We start from the raw sequence: 23,280 nt of genomic DNA, 5'->3' as shown, positions 1-23,280 counted from the left end.
GCAACCTTATTCCATTAACAAGAAAGGATCTTTTATATGCACTTTTCTCCAGACAGAACAAGCACTCGCTCAATGCGCGGTCGGTCTGGGATCGATCCTCGTCGGTGGGCCCATTGGGCTATTTCATCACGACTGGTATATCAAAGGCCGTGGTATGTGCTATCCTGTCTGTGGGATGGTGCATATAAAAGATCCCTCGCTGCTAATCGGAAAGAGTAGCCCATGAAGTGGCGACAGCGGGATTCCTATCTCAATATCTGTGTGGTACTTAGCCATATGTCTGACGCCATATAACCGTAATTAAAATGTGTTGAGTGCGTCGTTAAATAAAAACATTTCCTTCCAGACAGGATGGCACATACCACAGACTTTGATATACCATTCATGGGAGTATTGGTTGGAATGGGAAAACGCCCAATCAGATAAAGGGTTCACAGATGAGGTTTAATCCTTCCGAATCAAGCACCACAAGCGAGCACTAGATACGGACCCGACTTTAATCTTGCCACTCGTACTAAGTACGTAAATAAGGAAGATATATTTAATAACCATTTGACTTGAGCGGGTTTCTTCTCTCATTATCAATACCAAATGTCGCAAATACCGCACGTTAGACATGTAGTAGATAATTGAACAAGCCTTCTGAGAGTACTGCTAAAGGTAGCACTAAACCAAATAACGTCTGACTGGGTCAAAGTTCGAGATGCACCGAACTTTTGATAGAGAAGTTGACACAAGTCCTGTGATTGGTTATAAACGCGAGTGTGTTGGTTGTAAAAAAAAAAGTTTCATCTGGGCTAAAGATGTATGCAATTTTATTTCATCTAGTACCACTGTGTCGAGTAGCCTTGTGCTTGCAACATGTATGGGGTACCTGTAAGAAAAAAATTGTGCGAAAATAGTGGTGTTGTAAAAACATCTGGGCCCATATTTTCGAAGCCATCTTAGCGCTACGAAATCGCAAAACTGTCGTAGGTGGTGACGTCACTACAACACACGCCATAGTGACATCATAGCTTACGATGATTTTACTATTTCGTAGGCTAAGATAGCTTCGAAAATATGGGCCCTGGTTATACCGAAAATGAGCCATGAAAGGTACCATTTTCTTCAGTTAATACTTTTAGGTAGGTGTTGTAGAACTGATATTTATGGGTCATAGTTTGGTTGATATATTGCTTATAGTGTTTTTAAACACAAACGTTAACATGGTCACCTATTGAATTTTATTTGGTATAATCATACCTACAGCAATATATATCCCCTACCGGACCCAACAAATTTACTAAGTTCAAGGGCCATAACTCTTTACTTTCAGTCAGTCTACTTGTTTCCGCTGTTAGTGTTACTCTAACACATTGCTTGATTTTGAAAGGGGCACGATACACAATTTAAAGTAAAAAAACCTACACAATTGTTTGTTTGTTTTGTTTAACAACACCACTAGAGAATATTGAATTATTAATCATCAGGTATTAGATGTCAAACAATTGTTAATTTTGACATATAGTCCTAGAGAGAAAACCCGCTAAATTTTTCCATTAGTAGGAACGGATCGTTAATATGCACTATTCCACAGACACGATAACAAATACCACAGTCGTGGTGCACTGTCTGAAACGAGAAATATCCCAATGAGCCCACCGACGGGGATCGATCCGAGACCGATCGCGCATCAGGTGAGCGCTTTACCACTGGGCTAGGTCCCGCCCCTATACCATTAAAAAACTAACCAAATTCTTTATACTTACTAAAAACAACGATCAATTCACCCAACATATTTGTGGTCGTCTCTTTGCCAGTAAGAAATACACTTCATAATATATTCGATAGATGAATCGCTCCAATGTTTTCGAGATTTAATTTTTATGTTATTCTACCATACGACCGCTGTAGACTTAATCTCTGATATAACCGTAAATAATATGTGTTTAGTGCGTCGTTAAATAAAACCTTCCTTTCTTTCTGTATCTGTCGGTCTCTCTCTATCTCTCGATCTATTTACTGTTATATGGCATCAGACATATGGTTAAGGACCACATAGATATTGAGAGAGGAAACCCGCTGTCGCCACTTCATGGGCTACTCTTTTCGATTAGCAGCAAGGGATCTTTTATACACCACCACAAAAAGGTAGTACATACTACAGCCTTTGATATATCACTCGTGGTCCACTGGCTGGAACGAGAAATAACCCAATGTGTGCACCGACGGGGATCGATCCCGGACAGACCGTGTATCGAGCGAGCGCTTTAAAACTGGGCTACCCCCGCCCGACAGATATAGAAACAAAGATACAAAGACAGAGAGAAGCTTTTCAATGGTATAGCATTATTTGGCAGCTAATTTTGTTATCATGCAGCTCTTTGAAAGTAAGTATTAAAGACATAGGACAAATCAAATTATTTTTGTTCAGGTAATACTTTGTTAGACCATTAAATAGGTCAGTGGTCTGTGACAATGTGCCTTTAACAGTAGTACATGCCAAAGAAAGAAAGACAAACAAACGTGACTTTTGTTTTCAATTTAAATAGATATAATTTATTCAGCTGTGACAATATTAATGATATTCCTCATCTGCAGTAATGAAGAGCAACAAAGAGTGGAAACAATGACTTAAACGGCATGAGGCCGGCTCACTTCTCAAACACATCTGTATGAAAACACAAGCAAGAAAGAAAAATCAGCGATGAAGGCAGATGACATGGTGAATAAATTATGATAATTACATCGTACATCAGTGAATAGTTACATCGCACATAACATCATTATCATATTCCTTGCAATACAGTTTAAATAAATCATTTTCATTCATCAGTGTAATTTTAAACATTTCAATATCCTGTGGTACACAAACATTACTTCTTCTTTTTTCAGGTAGGAATAAAAGGTTTTGAAAAGGATAAAAAAGACAAGAAAATATAATTGTATAAATTTTGGAAATATTACTTTAACAACTATTTAACGGAAAAAAAAACCCAACACCTTTTGACATATATTTTGTCGAGACAAAGTTTTAATCGCAATTATATTTAAAAAAAAAGCATCTCCAAAATATTTTATTACATACATATACGCCCTAGATACATAATATTTATTAAACAATGTAATCAGAGTTCCATATCATTTGATATGATATACGTTGATTCCTATAACCAAAAGTACTGCTGCTTAAAATTAGACATCCTTGCTTAGAATATCCATTTCTGTACATCCATCGTTCTTAGTTGTTCCAACATTGTGGTGTGGCCGTTTGGAAGTCGGCAGGATTGGTATGAGAACAGTCAAGTAAACTGAGTCGCCAGGATGACAATTCAGAACACCTTATCCTGAAAGATCATCAACGTAGGCATATCCTCACCTCTAGATTTGAACATGTTGAGTGTATTGTGTCGAATCAACTTGCCGATGATTATACACTCAGAAACCGATGTCAAATGACTATATGTAAACATAAATGGCTATTTCAAGCAAAATCACTTTTTTTAAAAGACAGAAATATGTTGTGAGATGGCCAAGTACCTTTAAAAAAAGTAAATAATTAAAAATACAGCTGTTTGAAAACAGGTCACGGCTACCAAACATAATTATTAAAAGTAAAAACAATAATGTAATTTCTCTCTGTCTCTCTCTCTCTCTCTCTCTCTCTCTCTCTCTCTCTCTCTCTCTCTCTCTCTCTCTCTCTCTCTCTCTCTCTCTCTCTCTCTCTCTCTCTGTTGTGCCCAAATTAGTCAGATCTAAAGCTGAACAGTTTAGATCTAATTCGAATTTACAATGTGCGTTCATATTAATGAAATAACTTCATTCAATGCCAATATCTGTCACACGTTCAATAAATATATAGATAGAGTATAATATCGCTATCACTATCACAGTAGATACTCAAAAATAATGAAAAGACAAACCAAGGAAACTGTAGATTGAATGAGTGAAATAAGAAAAACAGTGAGAGAGAGAGAGAGAGAGAGAGAGAGAGAGAGAGAGAGAGAGAGAGAGAGAGAGAGAGAGAGAGAGAGAGAGAGAGAGAGTGAAAGAGAGAGAGAGAGAGAGTAAGCATTTGTGCCAAAATTCAGCAATGAACCGTTTATACGCACTTTAATCCACCAGACGTGGTGAACGCATTGGGACGGGGAAAAACACCGAGTTTACCGAGGACGATTGATCCTACGTCCCATCGCATCCCAGACTTTATCAATGCACAAAGTTTGCTTTGTTTAACGACATCACTAGAACACGATGAATAATTAATCATCGGCTATCGGATGTATGTCAAACATTTGTAATTCTAACACGTAGTCATCAAAAGAAACCCACTACATTTTTTCCTAATACAAAAAGGGATCTTTTATATGTCCTTTCCCACAGTCAGGTAAGCACATACCACGGCCTTTGACCAGTTGTGTGCACTGCTTGGAACGAGAAAAAGCCCATTTAGTTGAATGAATCCCCTGAAGTGGTTCGATCCTGCGACGGAAGCACCTCAAGCGAGCACTCAACCGACTAAGCTAAATCCCGCTCTAGCACTGCAAAAAGTGCTCCTTACATTAGTTTCACTGCAGTCTATTATTTTTAATTTTTTTATAGCCGTTATTGTATTTCGTTCTAGCCAAATGATAACTTTTGACCTTGGAAACAGAAGAGAGAAGAAAAGGAAACAGAAAAAGATTTAACAAGGAATATAACAAACAAACTACAAAGAATACAACAAATAAAATGCATAACACAGAATTAAAAAAATGTTTGGCATCTTCATCAGCTAGCAACTTAATGTTCTTCTAACATAATAACATGGTGAAAGTCTTTCAGACCTAAGTGCAGATTTATGTGGAAGAACGAAATTTATTTCTCACCAAAGCTACGTTTTCTATTTTTCGGTTAAATGGAGCATACACTGATGAACAAAAAAACTATATAATTCTATTTGCGTAATATAAGGAGCCAACAAATTAATCCCTTCAAGGCGTGAAAAGAAATCTGCTAAACAAATTAAAATATTTTACTAACGAATATTCAGATATGAAAAAAAATATACATGGTGACACGTGTCCTGAGCCCCATTTTACAAAGTTCGATAATAATACTTAGTGATTTAAAGTGATTTTAACGCAAAGAACACTTCGTAAACCAGGGCTCAGATGATCTGTCATCGGAAAAAGTATTTCTGTTTTTTGTTTAGCTATATGCCAACACTATTATCACCGTGGTGTTTTGATTGGCCAAATGAAAGATCATCCGGTCATTTGGTAACACTGGCTTTCGTTAGTACTGACGACGATTAGTCGGCGTTACCAGTAAGATCCAATTTTGTTAGATTGAAAATATTCTTCACGCGAAGAAAACTAAAACTAAAAATAATAATAAAAAAAAATCACATTGTACCTTTAAAATTTACCTTTCCTATTTGTTATACTCTTAATGAGTCTATGAAAAAAAAAAAAAAAAAAAAAAAAAAAAAAAAAAAATTTAAGCCCGTTGAAAATACTTGGGCATATGGGGGAAGAGAGTTATACAATAAACATGACGAATGGTAACTGACAATGGAAGGCAGAGACCTAATTAGGGTGTCTGGAAGCATGTCTCATTTGAAGATGGATAATCTCATACATATTTTATTTACATGGTGAAACATTCAGAATAAGATTTCCAGTCATTTTTAAAGAGGAATAAATTAATCCTATCAAGAAGTATGAATCCAAATTAACGAAGAGAAATTCTCAATGGCGTCTATTCCTCTGTCTAAGTGCATTTTTTTTTTTAAACTTCGACTTTCTTCTAGTAGAAACTTTCCATCTTAGAATAACTGTTGACTGACAATGCTGTAGTTGCAGTAAACACTCATCCTCGCAACAGGTAATTATAACATTTTTTTTTTTTACGCCACATGCTGACGTCACGACGAATCAATCACGATGCCGTCACGTCAGGTAACAATGGGGTCGGGTTTTAATAACGGTTTTATAACGAGAATCGTCAGCGAAGACACAACGGCGAAAAATAGAAAAATCCAGAAAAGTAGTCTGTCGACAACGTGAGCTACGAACTGCCACTCCTGAACGAGATCCTGGTGGCTCTCCTCATTGTCCTGGCGGGACACCAGGCCCCGGATGTGTTTCGTTATTACCTCCCCTGTGTGGTCAATGCGTTCGTGGGAGATGGTGACTCCGCTGTGCGGAACGGAGCCGTTACAGTTACCTCCTTCCACGTTTTCCATGAAAGTCGACAAGTACAAGTTGTCGCACTTGCCATACGTGCGGTTCATAAACGTGGACGCACGGCCCATACACACTAGTCTGGCGAACACGTCGAATATGAGGGCCCGCAGCCACCTCGGCACCGGCTTCTGGTGGGGCCCTACGTGGTGCAGCTGCAACACAAACACCGTCAGGATGATGGAGAGTGACGTCATTGCCATGGTAACCGTCAGGTAGATGCCTGCAATAAAAATACACATTTGGATTTATTAACAAGCGAGGTCCATCGATTGTGTTGGTAAGTACCGAAACAGCTATCATTCACCGAAAAGGACAGACGGAAATAACAGTAAAGGTAAACAGAGCAATAATAATAATAATAAACATAAAGAACTACGATATTGCTATTTATTATTGCCAGTGATGGCCATTGAAACATAATTTTAGTATGACTTGGGGCAGGTGTCACCTGCTTCTCAAGGTGGGGGAGGGGGGATACATACTGTATACAGTGGCGGATCTAAGCCCCCACCCCTAAATTTTGCGACATATATATTTTTATTTGATTTTTTTTTTCATTTTTTACGTAGGAGAATCCGAGAAATCACTTCGAGAACGTTTGTGGCCTTTGGCCACATGCCACTGCCCCCCCCTCCCCCCTTCTGCTAAATGGATTATCTGGATCCACCACTGGCATATTTTGTCAACGGTACATATGAACAATATGACTAATAAAGGTTTACTTACATAAAATTAAATAGACAATTTTGAGACTTATGAAACGTGCACGCACTCATGTCAAAAATTAATATTGAAAAAAAAAAAAAAGAAATGTTTTATTTAACGACGCACTCAACACATTTTATTTACGGTTATATGGCGTCAGACATATGGTTAAGGACCACACAGATTTTGAGAGGAAACCCGCTGTCGCCACTACATGGGCTACTCTTCCAATTAGCAGCAAGGGATCTTTTATTTGCGCTTCCCACAGGCAGGATAGCACAAACCATGGCCTTTGTTGAACCAGTTATGGATCACTGGTCGGTGCAAGTGGTTTACACCTACCCATTGAGCCTTGCGGAGCACTCACTCAGGGTTTGGAGTCGGTCTCTGGATTAAAAATCCCATGCCTCGACTGGGATCCGAACCCAGTACCTACCAGCCTGTAGACCGATGGCCTGCCACGACGCCACCGAGGCCGGTAAAATTAATATTGACAACGAACACTTTCTTTTAAGTAGTAATAAATTATGATTTGAATAGATGTGAATATTTTCAGAAATGAATCGGTTTATTATCACGGGATTAATACAAAAATAAAGTACCATATTATTTGATATGAGTCCATAACAAGCGAGAGAGAGAGAGAGAGAGAGAGAGAGAGAGAGAGAGAGAGGAGAGAGAGAGAGAGAGAGAGAGAGGAGAGAGCGAGAGAGAGAGAGAGAGAGAGAGGAGGTAGGTGGTAGGTGGGCGATACACTCCAAGGAAGCGGTAGAGAAGTGCTCAGTTCTAGAATACTAAAAGGCATTTGTGTCTCCTACGGCAAATGCGTGAATATATTTTGATGCAATAAAACATGTTTGTTACTACTATCATAAAGGCCCTCGTCGTGAAAAACATTGACGGGAGTAATTTAATTGCTTTAAATTATATGGAGCCATTTGGGATATTAACATATTAATCAGTGCTATTTAATCATTTTAATCTATTGAATCTATACAGATGTCATCTGCCATTGAAATCTATGTTAAATTGCCCAACTTCAAATGGAAATTGCCAACATACACCATTGCGAACATACATTATCTAAGCATTTATTTTCACTCCAAAATTGAGAAATTTGTTTTGTTTTTTGCTATACAACCACATCTGGCTGTAGTACCGGGCTGAACAGATTCACGCCGGCTGTCTCTTCCGCAATACACCCATGTCCCAGAAGGTCAATGGACAATATCACAAAATAACATAGGCAAAATTCAGCCAGAAGGCTTACCAATAAATACACAAATTGTTTTATTTCCTCCTCCAATTCCTAAAAGTAAATATGTAAACCACAACATATGTCACAATTAGGACCTATAGTGGACCATTATGAATGAACTCTCACGCGGAAGTGAACTGTGAAACCTTACCTTTGTTTGACACCTAATAGCCTATCTTTAGTTTTGTAACATGTTGTTAAACATTCATCGATTCATTGATTCATTGATTAGCTATTATTGTAACTGAAATACAGAGGCTTTTTTAAGGGGAGCTGCCAGGGGCCCCGTCCTCTCTTAAATATATTCAAGTGTCTTGGTATTTCCCCCATGGGATTGCCCTTTTCACGAATTGATGAATGAACTCTCACCCGGAAGTGAACTGTATAGTGAGACCTATTGAAAAAAAGGGGAAACAATTCTTATGCTAAGGGGAGTAACTTACTTACCGATCAACGGTACAAACTCTGAGGTGGCCGGCATGTTTTCCGCTATCAACAGCATGAACACAGAAAACGCTAAAAGCACTGTAATCCCAAGAGTAATTTTCTCCCCGGAATCGGGCGGCAACCAGAACCCGAGGAGACTGAGAATGGTGAGCCACAGACATGGGAATATGATGTTGAACAGATAGTACAGCGTCTTCCGCCGGATGATGATCGTAAACCGGACGTCCGGGTAGGGCTCCTTGCAGCACGCGTAGTAGACTTCCGTTCTCTTGACGAGGACGTCGAGTAGCTCCCACTCGCCGCTGAAGACGTAGTTCTGGAGGTCGACCTGGTGCGACCTGTTGGTGACGTCCACCTGGAAGCCGTCGTACGTCCACGAGCCGAACTTGAGTTCGCAGATCTGGTCGTCGAAGGGGAAGTACGTGATGTCGATCTTACACGAGCTCCTGAACTTGGCGGGCGGCGGCCAGAAGACGTTGCCGTTGTTGTTGACCATGGCCTTGCTGTTCATGTACCCCTTGGTGAAGTCATCGGCGCTGAAATAGGCAAAGAACAAGAAACACAATCAAGCGATGACGTCAGTAAGCAAAACATTACAGGCGGTGACGTCAATAAGAAACACAATAAAAGCGATGGCGTCAACAATCCAAAATAATCAGGATATGACGTCAACAACCAAAACAATCAGGCGATAACGTCAACAACCAACACAATCGGGCAATGACGTCAACAACCGAAAACAACCAGGTAATCGGACAATGACAGTAACAACCAAAACAATCAGGAGATGACGTCAACAACCGAAAACAATCAGGTAATTAGGCAATGTTGTCAACAATCAAAACAATCAAGCGATGACATCAACAACACAAAACAATCAGGCGGTGACGTCAACAACCCAACACAATCAGGCGATGACGTCAACAAGCAACTCCATCTGGCGATGACGTAAACAATAAAAACAACCAAGATATGACGGTAACAACCTAAACAATCAACCGATAACGTTGATTTTGGTGACAACATACATATCATATAAGGAAACTTATAATTGTAAATAAAATGTGTTGAGTGCGTCGTTAAATAAAACATTTCCTTCCATTTCCTTACCTGTTTTGGTGTAGGAGGCCGTTCACAAATGAAGAATTACGAATCTCCCAGGGTAGTGGCGGTCCTCCTAAGGACAAGCACTTGATAGTGAATCATGGAAGCCATCACAACTTTGCCTAACGTCCTTACAACTCTGCCTTGTGCAGATATATATACGACTTTGATATGGGGATACGGTTTTATCGTTCAACGTTATACAAAACACGCGAAGGAAAACGCAAATAACCACAAATATTGCTAGTTTGATATATTGTGCTGGGTTATATATACATTGTTTATCCCAGAATAGAGGAAATTCGTGTTATATGATGTAAACCAGTGGTACGCACACGAGATAATTACAGTTTGAAAACAAATAGTTTTCCTCAAACTAAAATTTCGCGAACACTTGTCTGCGAATGGTGAGAATGTCATACCTCAGACTGTAAATTCTCGCTGACCAAAAACATCTTTCAAGACTTCTACTCTGACATGAGAATCTTTAAGTGTAATAGCTCCGACAAACATAACTCTGACATCAGATTGATATTAATGTCAATAGCAAATCGGAACGACAAAACCATGGACGTATTAAGAATTGTATCTCTGCCCAATGCAGCCCAAAGGATGTTGTGACATGGTCGACATTAAACAATTTATGGGGCTTGGTCTGTTAACGAATGCCCCATGACAATACGTCATTCTTTATCATTCATTCATTCATTCATTTAACTTATGTTTGTGCTTATATCCAATTAATGTTCAAGCACGCTTTCCTAGGCACACACCTCAGCTATCTGTCTAGGACAGTGGGTTAGTTGTTAGTGAGAGAGAAGAGCGTGTGGTGGTCTTACACTGAGTCGTTAAAACTCGCAGTGGCTGGGAGCCGGTACCGGGCTGCGAACCCTGTACCTACCAGCCTTATGTCCGATGGCTTAACCATGACACCACCACCGAGGCTAGTAATTCCTTATCCGTTCTTAGGATGTCCGCCACTCTCAAGATCAGTCTGGTTTGAAATTAAAATCGATAAATTTCCTTCTATCTGCTTCAACAATGCATTAGCTTGCCAATGAAAAAAAAGAAGAAGTTTTATTTAACGACGCATCAACACATTGTATTTACGGTTATATGGCGTCAGACATATGGTTAAGGATCACACAGATATTCAATAAAAAAAAGGTTTTATTTAATGACGCACTCAACACATTGTATTTACGGTTATACGGCGTCAGACATATGGTTAAGGACCACACAGTTATCCAAAGAAATTGTTTTTAAATTTATTTAACGACGCACTCAACACATTGCATTTACGGTTATATGGCGTCAGACATATGATTAAGGACCACACAGATATCGAGAGAGGAAACCCGCTGTCACCACTTCATGGGCTACTCTTTTCAATTAGCAGCAAGGGATCTTTTATATGCACCATCCCACAGACAGGGTAGTACATACCACGGCCTTTGATGTACCAGTCGTGGTGCACTTGATGGAACGAGAAATAGCCCGATGGGCCCACCGACGGGGATCGATCCCACACCGACCGCGCATCGAGCGAGCACTGTACCACTGGGATATGTCTCGCCCACAAAAGCTGTGTTTGAATTAAATCGAAAACATCGTAAATTGGATAAACTGACGCTATCCATAAGGCTAGTCTCAAATAGTAAATGCAAACTTAAAATACCCAAATGACCCAATGATATTGTGGAATGATCCAGCGAGGCTACACTTGGAAATAAAAAAAATACATTCCATTTATTCTGTGGTAAATCCTTCACTACTGGGCCCGTGCTTATAAAACTTAAAGTCTAGACTTTAATAAAGTCCAAACTTTAACGTAATGCTATTTGAATGGCGTTGCCATGACGTTAAAGTCTGGACTTTATTAAAGTCTAGACTTGAAGGTTTGTAAGCACGGGGCCAGATAAGCTGTTAAGGAATGAAATATCTTTGATTCTAATATAGTCACCATCATTACGCCCACTGCAATTTAACTGTTATTCAGTGGAAGCGATTACCTTAAATCCATAACGCATTTCTTAAAGGGAAGTCAAATAGACTATGCTAATTTAAAAGTATCGACCATTAAACAAATGAACCGTTATGAGAAGCATTTTTGTTTTCTATGTATAGAAATGTAAATAAATTACACAAATAAACGACCGATCCGCTTTAATACTACACACTTTAACTAATTTTCAAACAACGTCCGGAATCCAGACATTAAATGCTCGACTGGTTTTCAGATCAATTATTACCCGTTATGTTTAGACAGGACCGTATGTTACGGAAGGAAATGTTTTATTTAACGACGCACTTAGCACATTTAATTTACTGTTATATGACGTCAGACATATGGTTAAGGAGCACGCAGATATATACAGAGAGGAAACCCATTGTCGCCACTTCATGGGCTACTCTTTTCGATTAGCAGCAAGGGATGTTTTATATGCTACCGACTGGGATCGATTCTAAACCGACCGGGTATCAAGCGAGCGCTTTACCACTGGGCTACCTCCCGCCCCGTATGTTGCGGAGTAGGGCGAATCCAGTTTCTCCAAAAGAAATTGTAGTGGTTGGATTTTCTCAAAATAAATTAAAGGTATGACAAAATTTCAGAATACAACCGCTCGTTTCATATCGACCCCTAAAAATAATACCACTAATATTTATAACAAAAGGCGCGTTAAAGGCACATACCCTAGTTTTTAAACACTAAGGCATATTTTTCACCTAGACCCTAGTTTAACCCGTAAAAAATGGACAGTAAGTTTGGTTAATTTGCAAACCTGTAACAAATCTGGATAAAACAGAGTGAAAGAAGAGTCTGTGACGTTGAAATACCCTTAATAATAAACGAAAACGCGACTCCATAACCATTACTTTTCAGATGCACGTGCGTTTTTAAAACTATGAAAAATACAGTTTGTGGTATTAGAAACACCAGGATGACCAGAAACACTTCGAAATGGATAGTCTAAACAACAAACAGTTACACTATAAGTAATGTTTGATTTCAGTGATCATAAACAGCTTTAAAAGTGAAAAATATGTCGTAGTGTTTAAAAAGTAGGGTCTGTCTCTTTAATACTTAAAAAGAAAAGAGAAAAAAAAAAAAAAAAAAAAAAAGACGATTGCATTAACAGCTACCCAGATTTCATTTGCACTTATTATAAATTTTTCTCTCTCTCTCTCAAAATCCATGACTAATGCAAACACGCTATTTTATTATTCATCTCTTAGTCTATAATTTCGTTATCTCGAGAAACCAGCAGGAGCTGTTGGAATCGTCTTTCTTTGTTTCAGTAACCAGATCCATTAGAACCACGCCAGGAATCATGGTACTGCAAGTTTATTATCCCACAAACTATTTGCGGAAACATGCCTAACACGATTGTCAAGCCGATACGAAACCCGATCACGTCTCTCAGCATGACAATGTGGTAGCCGCTCTAATTAACACTTTAATTAGATAGATACAGACGATGGGAAGAGATGAACATTTTCCTAATGATTTTTATGTAGGTCGCATCACGTAAATCGGGTCTTGAATCTGCATGGTACGGAGGTACGATTTTAAATATGGAAGTTGTCTCGAAGTAAAGAAAGTCATTAATGATACATATTGGATTGAAAGCTCATGTTTAACCAAATGATTTGAGATATACTATATTGTTTAAAAGAGTATGTAAAATACAGTATTAAAGGGACATTCATGAGTTTGCTGCATTGTAAGATGTTTCCGACTAATAAAATATTTCTACGATTAAACTTGCATATTAAATATAGTTTCTTGTTTAGAATATCAGTGTCTGTATATTCCATGTGTTTCTGATCGTCTTAATATTTGTAAGAAGCCCAATCTGGATTTTGTCTTCAAATAATTTCGTACGTACGAAAAAACAATAGTTTAGGAAATAAGATGAAATTTAACCTAGTACAAATATTAGAACGATCAAAAACACGTTTAATATACAGCCACTATTTTTTTATGCAGAAAAATATATTTGATATGTAATTACAATACTCTCTGTTAGTCGATAACATCTTAAAAATTGCTGCAAACCCAGGAATGTCCCTTTAATGAACAGTTGAAGAGCGGTTTAACAATTGCTACAGGAAATGTACTTCAGATAAAAATCCTTTTTCTGTTCTCAAGATCTGTACATTTGTTTACTTCGCTTATAATGCAATTAATGTTACTATATACAACAGGACTACAACAAACACATGTACACGTATTTAAAAATAAAATGTAATCTAAGAAAAACGTTTAAGTGATGTACAATTTAATGATTAAAACGTTATAGCTGGGTCGAATTCATAATTACACTAATAACCTGGGTCAGTGAGTTAATGACACCATCTAAATGTGCAAGGTGGTTTCATTCGTGACAACTGGAGTTAAATGAAGAAAAACAGAAAAACAAAGCAGACGATAATAACAGTGTTTGGATACGTGGTCAGGGGGCGCCACCGAGGAATAGACTTTCAAGGACATTCTTTTCGTGATAAACCATTACCGCTTATTATCTGCCCCGGGTTGGGCCCCTGGCGGACATGCTCGAACCCTCTGTGGTATATGAGTATGTTAAAATATTACGGAACGAAACTGCTTATTAAGGCCCAAAACACACTAAAGCTGGGTCTGGGTCTGGCGAGTGTGGCAAAGTGTCTGGTGTATTTTGACATCTGGGTCTGTAACTGTAACATGTTATCGATATATATATATATATATATATATATATATATATATATATATATATATATATATATATATATATATATATATATATATATTAACGCGTTCACGCGATAAATATACTTCTATAAACATCAACAATAAGTATAAAAAATCCACATTAATTAATATATACCTTTTCTGAGGTTTATTAGAAAAATGAGAGAGTGAGGTTCGAGTATTGTGTAACTGTCAGTCTGGCTCTGTGAAAACTCAGAACATGTTTTATGTCGTCTGCTGCCAAATGTGTAGTTCGCGCCAGGACAGACGCGGTGTGTGTTGTTACATTCAATTTAGTGCGCTTTATTTTTGATTGGTACCATACTCGCCAGACTCAGACCCACCATACCCAGATCCGGTGTGTTTTGGGCTTTAGACCATTTCTCGATTTAGAAGGCTACATTTTAGTATTAAACGAAGTGTGCATCACAGAACGGTTAAAAAACCTTTCTGTTTTGAGAGGTTTCACTGTATATTTCTGTTAATAATAGGTTAAATAATAATACATGATGCTGAATTGTAAACAATTTGTTTAATAAAATTCGATCAATACAGTATAATATAATATACATACTTCCATGTTAAGCACACACACACACACACACACACACACATATATACAGTCGAACCTGGTCTAACGGTCACCTGTACATAGCGGTCACCTGCCTATAACGGCCACTATAAATCCCCCAATGCATTTCCTTCTTTATTTGACCTGTACATAACGGTCACCTGTCCATAACGGCCATCGGTCACTATTTTCCACCCCAAATCACAGGTTGAACTTGCTATAACGGTCATAAGGTGATCGTCGTAAAGACGTTTTTTGGTTTATGTTTTGACCCTGATTGTCTTTACTTTTTCAATCATCTTAAAAATTATAAATTAAATGTGTTTATATGGCCATGTCATGTAAAAGCTTTGGGTTTATTTCCTGTCAAAGTAAAGTTCCATTGTAATTCTCTGATCGTAACTGAAAAACAAACGGACACTCAGTAACTTCCGATGATGATGACGATGATAACTAGTTTAACGTGCCCATATACCACTAGGGTTTCGAACACGTCCATCCCGAGTCCGACCTCCGATAAGATCGGTGGCCTGACTCGGGATGTTGGGGGGGGGGGGGGGGGGGGGAGATGAGTAGTATTGAAAATGGGCAGAATTTTTAAAATAGCAATTAGTAAAAAGGTTAATAGAATAATTTTAAAAAAATAAGAAAAGAATTACAAGCCAAAAAAAGAAAAGAATTGACTGCTCGGCCGAATATTTATATAATTTGGAGCATTTTAGAAGGACAGTCCAAAAATAAATAAGAGAAAGAAGAGAGGATCGGACTATTTAATAATATTTAAAAAAAAGTAATTTTGACATAAAATTTTGAACGAAGGTAATGTTTAAAGTCCAATCTATATGTCCACGTGAGTGACCTCGTTAAGGCCGTTAGGGTGTGGAGGTTGGCCTACGGCGAACTGATGAGCGGAGAACCGGCAAAGGCGGGGATGAAGTGCTTCCATCTCTGGTCGGCGAGGATGGTTATAACACTCCGGTAGTCGTTGCCGAAAAGGGTCTTGACGATCCTGTGGATGGTATGGCTATCCATCTCTCTAACTAGGACCGCTTGTTGGTAGACTCCTTCTCGGCGCTGAGTTAGTACCAACCCCGTCTTGCCGGCTGTAGACTTGATGGTGTGTAGCTCGTAAGCGCTTCCATCAGGCAGTTGTTTCAGCTCTGGTTCCACTAGTCCGCCCATCAGTAATGCCGGATCCGAGGTGTCCCACTGCACGAACTTCAGGAGGCCGGACCTGATTTTCCCGATCTGAACTTCCCAGACGGCTTCCGAGTCGGAGGGGGACGGTGCCTGTGAAGGCGGAGGCCTTGCCTTAACAGGCTGGTCGCTCGGCTGAGCGACGGCCATCCTCTTCGCAACGGCTCCTGCCCGGACCGCCGGCAGCGATCCAAAGCTTGCAATCAAGCCCCCCAGATTGGGGGGGGGGGGGGGGGGGGGGGGGGGACGGCAAGTCGAGAGCACAGGTGACAGCGTCCAGCTTCATCGAGAGTTAGCTTGGAAGTGTAACTTCCGAGACACGCAGTTACTGGTTAATGTTTCAGCCGAAAGAAAAAGGCAGAAGAAAGCAACAGGCAATGATGACATAAACAAGCTAGTGTGGGAATGGTTTAAAAATGCGACATCTTTTTTTCATGACAGTTGTGATATTCTTTAATATATGGGTTATAATTTTGAACATGTATATAAGGGTCACCTCTCTATAACGGCCACTTTTGTCAGGTCCCTTGGGTGGCCATTATATACAGGTTTGACTGTATATATATATATATATATATATATATATATATATATATATATATATATATACACACACATATACATATACAGGGTTCGAACTGAACGGTCGCCCGATCGCTCCTGGCGACTGAAAAAGACGATGGGCAACTGAAAACCCACAGTAAGGTTGCCCGCCTGGCGACCGATATTTTTTTTTTTCTCTTATAATCTTTAGCACTATTGTTTTTGTTTTTTGGAAATATTATTCGGGCAAGTGAAAATAGACCGGATGGCAACTCAAAAAAAAGGTTAAGCGCAACACTGCATATATATATACATACATATATATATACACACACACACACACACACACATACATACATATATATACACACACACATACATACATACACACACACACACACATACATACATACATACATATATATATATATATATATATATATATATATATATATATATATATATATATATATACATGCATACATAATACACACACACACACACACACACACACACACACACACACACACACACACACACACACACACACACCAATGTCAAATTAATCGGAACAAACTGGTCTGGTACACGTTAAAGACCGAGAGGTTTTTTTTTTTTTTTTTTAGAAAACATTATTGATAGAAGCACAGAGAAAGTTTGTTTCAACACGCGTGCAAAACATTATTGACATAAGCATGTGGAACGTTCCTGTCTGGCGAAGTCAGTGTGAGCAAACTGCAGTTTATCAGGCGGCCGATAAGACTAAGATGTAGTACATTTGCACTTAATTAGGATCATTCTCAAAACGATTGCTAATGCAGTCAGATATTAGCTGGTGCTCTCCGTTCTTGCCAAGAATATCCAATACCGCAGAGAGCAGGTTGCGGAGTTGTTATGAACTGTAGCGTGAAACAACCGATTCGACGCTCCGCCTGCCTGCGTGGCGCCAATTCAATTAGCCAGTCTAACCGAGAAGTCCGGGTACTGACTGCAGGTAGCATGGCTCTTCTCGTTATCCCAGTCACCTCTACCTGTCTGCGGTGAACGCAGAATATTCCAGGTCACGGGCAAAAGGGCAAAAAATAATAAATGTATATCATAAATACATGCAGAGAAAAGACCGCCATTGGCCTCGTTAGCATAACGGTTTTCCCACCAGGATTACTGTGGTAGGTGTTGAGATTCGTAAGTAGCGTTTCCATGTTGATGGGTGAAGAGGTACATTGAAAGATGTCCCCTACCCCTTCCCTTGGAGTCAAGCACAAACATTACGACATTTGCAGTAACATTAAATATCGGCAACGGAACAGATGGCTGTAGTTCTCTCTCAATAAATACCTGGGCCCCTTTCCACGAAGCGATCTTTGCCCTAAGATCAACTTAAGTGCATAGGGTAGCTATGTGCTTAAGGTAATCTTAGGGCTAAGGTCGCTTCGTGGAACGCGGCCCTGGACGGACATTCGGACAGTTATAACCGCTCTCTACAACTATCTGAATGTCCCTCTATAGTCCGTCCCATCCTCCTACAAAAATGTGTGGTGTTTTTGGTGTTTTTTGTTGTTGTTTCTTTCGTTTTGTTTTTTAATAAGTTTAGTTTGTTTTAACGTAAGAAGAAATGTAAAAGTGTTTTAGAAATATCAAATAACTACTTTTTTTTGTGTGTGCAATTTAGAAAACAGTCGGTTTAGAAATATATAACTTGTAAATTCCATAATATGACAAAAGGCGATCCCTGTGGGAAGGACTATAGATCTCTGGTACCACCATGTTTCTTAGCGGTGCTTACGGGTTAAACTTAGGGTACTTGTGATTCGATCTAAAAGATATTATTTTTAAAGGCATATTGTCACAGACCACTGACCAATTTAATGGTCTTACAAAGTATTACCTGAACAAAAATAATTTGATTTGTCCCTAAATGTACTTTATTCAACCATCTTCACAACCGCTATTCTCCATTTATTAATGACATTTTGTAAAAATAATTGAATTATGGCAATGGTTCATAATTCAAAAACTAAAATTGCTGAGAGGGATGACATGGATTTCACTCCATCATGGTTCAGTTAAGGTAATGCGATAGTTAGATTTGGTTTCCAACAATTAATGTAATTTTTTTTATTTATTATCCATTTTTAGAGAAAAAAGGTCCTTAAATCTGTGACAGTATGCCTTTCATTAGCCGCAGACGGTATATCGCTCAACAACAGGGTCACAGATCATATTCCATTGATTTACCCACCACAGTTGGAATCAAAAGAAGCAACTGAAGGTACGGTATAAGGTTGGTATCTCCATTTCTACAAGGACATTCAAATCAGTACTGGGCCCAACTTCACTAAACATCGTAAGCCTAGTTACGTCATAAGCCTAGTGACGTCATAAGCCTAGTTACGTCGTAAGCCTAGTTACGTCATAAGCTTAGTTTTGCACGTAAACGTAAATCTACGACTAAACCACAATTCTTATTATTGTTTCTTACTACCGTACAACAAATATAGTTAGAAGAACACATATTTCATTTCATTTCGTCCTTAAAGGAACAGACGCTAGTTTCAACCCGTGAAAATTAACACTAAGTTTAGTTAATCTACAAACCTGTAACGCATTTAGATAAAGTTACAACTGAGTGAAACATGAGTGTGACTTTGAAATGGTGAAATACCCTCTAAAAATAGACTAAAACTGGACTTCATAACTTTTACTTCTCAGACGCGAGTGCATTTTTTAAAAATATGAGAAATGTATTTTGTGATATTAGAAATACCAGGATGACCAAAACCACTTATAATATAATGAAATTGATCCACTAAACCATAAAATCTAAGTAAAGTATGATTTCAGTTAAAAAAAAAAACCAAACCCGACTATGATAGTAAAAATATGCCGTAGTGTTTAAAAGCTAGAGTATGTCCCTTTAAATGCTCCGTTTTCCGTAATGATGTAATTTTCTTCATGAAATAGATGCCGAACACTTGTAAATTGGTCCCTGGTCTAAACTGTATGATAAAACGGATGACTCTGGACAGCATCCCACAAGTCAAATTTGCCTTTATATTTTATATTGACTAATATTCCTTCTGAAACCAAGAAAGAAATGTTTTATTTAACGACGCACTCAACACATTTTATTTACGGTTATATGGCGTCAGACATATGACTAAGGACCACACAGATATTGAGAGAGGAAACCTGCTGTCGCCACTTCATGGGCTACTCTTTTCGATTAGTAGCAAGGGATCTTTTATATGCACCATCCCACAGACAGGGTAGTACATACCCACGACCTTTGATATACCCGTCGTGGTGCACTGGCTGGAACGAGAACTAGCCCAATTGACCCATCGACAGGGATCGATCCCAGATCGACTGCGCATCAAGTGAGCGCTTTACCACTGCCCCCACCCCCCCTCGGTGTTTATATATCGCAGATTCAAATCTATTTTAGGGCGTGGTCCTTATTTATTTCATTTCAACTTATTTTCATGTTTATGTCCAATTAAGGTTCAAGCACGCTGTCCTGGGCACACACCTCAGCTATCTGGGCTGTCTGTCCAGAACAGGTTGTTAGTTGGTTAGTGAGAGAGAAGAGGGTGTAGTGACCATACACCTACCCATTGAGTCGTTGAAACTCGTTCTCGGTGGAAGCCGGTACCGGATTGCGAACCCTGTACCTACCAAGCTTATGTCTGATGGCTTAACCACCACGCCACCGAGGCTGGTTGGTCCTTATTAACCCGATTTCAAACAACGCAATATTGTCCTGTTACAGAACTTGTTTCAGAAACGTTACGACATCCATCGACTCCTGAAGGTTTTCAAAAGGTTTGTGGTAGACTTTTAGAGGCTATTTTCTGATGGGATGCATCGCTAACCATTTTATATGACTCGACATCTTACGTTGACCTTAGTGATGAAAAGCGAATACATTTTTAAAAATCGATATTGGAAAGAAAAACAACCCCGGAATTCACCGCTGCAGATTGTATCCATCATGGGTGCCGTCGGTAGGGCAGGATATACTGACCTTTCGCGAACAGCTAATATCATCACTGTTTTGACAATGATACACAAATGCATGCAACCACAAATGTCAAAAACACATTGTTCACTGGCTTATATTGTATATATATGCTTGTAAACACCTCAATGTAACACCGTTTGGTGTTCTGAGTGAATACAGTTCTATTCTCTTCTGTTCTGCTCTGGCTTGCGCAGAAATACAGCTTCTTCATTCAGATTTCTCACTTCAGTCTGGCGTCCTACCGATAAAAAATATCTATCTCCGGAAGTCAGCAGAGGTGTGAAACGAATGTCATCTGGTTTTACAGAGCGATCTTAACTCTAAGTTCACCTTAAGTGCTTTGACATCCAATAGCCGATGAATAAAATCAATGTGCTCTAGTGATGTCGTTAAACAAAACTAACTTTAACTTTAACCTTAAGTGCATAGCGTAGTAATGCACTTAAGGTGATCTTAGCGCCAAGATAGCTTCGTAAAACGGGACCCTGAACGTCAAAACCATTAACAATTTCAAAATCGTATCTCTGTGCAAGGTAGTCCAAAGTGTATTTTATTATAATTTAGCAGAGACGTCACTGCTGCCCCGAATAACTGTGAAATGATTCATCTATAGGACTGACACTCCCCAGCTGTATTGATATTTACTATTACACTTGCCTGTTGTATAAAACTATATCCGGCAGCCATATTTTCTCGCAAGGAATTCGAAGTATTTCTAAACCATTGAAGTCTTTTGGATCCCAAATCAACCGTTCATCCTCCCATTCCTGAAAAAAGAAGAGAAAATACATTGCTAGTTGTAATCATGTTGAAAGTCATCACACCATTCATATCATAAACTATATGGTTTTTTTCAACAAGTTGTGTGGGTGTGTATTTTTATGGATTCGTCCAGTTCCAGCCTAGATATTAAAGTTTGTTTTGTGTAATGACACCACTAGAGCACATTGATTAATTAATCATCGGCTATTGGATGTCAAACATTTGGTAATTCTGACACCTAGTCATCAGAGGAAACCCGCTACATTTTCCTAATGTACCAAGGATCTTTTACATGCATTTCCCCACAAACAGGAAAGCACGTACCACGGCCTTTGACCAGTTATGGTTGGAACGAGAAAAAACCCCAATCAGTTGAATGCATCCACCGAGGTAGTTCGATCCTGCGACGCAAGCACCTCAAGCGACAACTCAATCGACTGAGCTAAATCCCGCCCCTTAAACTCTTCATCTTCGTCATCATCATCAACAGCAGTAGCAACATAACCTTGTTGTTACTGCAAATCTGGGAAGTTTGCTGACAATGAAATAGTACATACATTGGCTATCTCAATGCAATCAGATGTTACTGAACATACAGGCCCACTCCACGTTACGTGCCCGTGTGCAGTACTATTGGCAAACGCGTAGTGTCGTATTTACCGGGGCTACTTTCAGCCAGACCGAGCGGAAAAACATCCACTAGACTGGATTATACCCTTCAAGGTAAACCAAATGGCCAATTTGGGAACCAAATACTTCGCGAACGTTAGCAAAATGTTTGCTGGCTGAACTTGGGACTGGGTTACTGCTTAGTCCGTTGCGCCTGCGCAGACGGGACAGGTTTTTTTGTTTTAGGAGTAAGTTCAGCTAACGCTCGTCATGGAAGACTGATTTTTACGCCGAATGACCACTTCGGGAACCAGTCAATATATGTTTGCAAACGTTTAGCAAAAAACGGCTGGCTGATCGTTGCAATGTTACTTTATTTCCGCTGTGTCATGCGCATACTTCACATTGCAGACGACGTTAGACTGTCAAAGCGGTGATAAAAATAAATGTTTACGTTTTGTTAACACTAAGCCCCGTTGAATAAAACAGTGCACTTAATTGTTGACAATTATGCTTTATGTAGTTGTTATAATTTTCGCTACTAATATGAAGGCCTACTTTGATTTAACAACTTTTATTTTTTTCATCATTTAAAACTTTAAAAATTGATATTTTGTCAAGAATTATGATTTAAAAAAATAAATAAACAGCGTTGTCTGCCTGTTATGTTAATTTGTCACAACTTGTTTTATTTAAATTGTTAACTAGGCCTACGTATTGTATTCTGAAACGGAAATGAAAAGGAATTAGCAAAAACATGAAACGGAAAATAGCTTTTTTTAAAACAGAAAACCACTGGGTCTGTATTAGCTGTGGGGAATGGTTATATGATAATAGTGAATTAATTGGGCAAATATTACAACCGGTAGTTCAGTATTACAGTAGGTTGGTTTATGACCACCAAAGATCTTGAAGGACGATTGGAATCAGAAGTGAAATTTAAAAGTTGACATTTTTTAATCAGTAAATCGCAAATTCAAACAATAAACATGACTAGAAACAAAACAATAACAACTGTATGATCAACATAATGAAAACGATTGACACAAATAATGTTCCACTGGACCTTCCTGGAAATTGTCAAAATCGAGAATGATACCCCACACACGTGTA

The 23,280-nt window shown here is 38.8% G+C and overlaps 1 protein-coding gene across 1 annotated transcript in view; it reads right to left on the bottom strand.

Annotated features, from left to right (window-relative positions):
- Nucleotides 1–2,513: 2,513 nt before the first annotated feature.
- Nucleotides 2,514–23,280, bottom strand: part of LOC121381600 (neuronal acetylcholine receptor subunit alpha-10-like) — a 193,454-nt gene continuing 172,687 nt past the window's right edge. The window contains exons 5-7 of the mRNA XM_041510939.1: nucleotides 21,454–21,563; nucleotides 8,623–9,158; nucleotides 2,514–6,432 (exon numbers count right to left, since the gene is read on the bottom strand). Coding sequence (XP_041366873.1) covers nucleotides 5,921–6,432; nucleotides 8,623–9,158; nucleotides 21,454–21,563 — 1,158 coding nt within the window. The 3' untranslated portion in view covers nucleotides 2,514–5,920. The remainder of the gene's footprint in view (nucleotides 6,433–8,622; nucleotides 9,159–21,453; nucleotides 21,564–23,280) is intronic.

Source organism: Gigantopelta aegis, chromosome 2 (genome assembly GCF_016097555.1).
Source record: "Gigantopelta aegis isolate Gae_Host chromosome 2, Gae_host_genome, whole genome shotgun sequence".
NCBI classification, from domain to species: domain Eukaryota; kingdom Metazoa; phylum Mollusca; class Gastropoda; order Neomphalida; family Peltospiridae; genus Gigantopelta; species Gigantopelta aegis.
The sequence above is the reverse complement of the archived record's forward strand: the minus strand, read 5'-3'. Positions and strand labels throughout refer to the sequence as shown.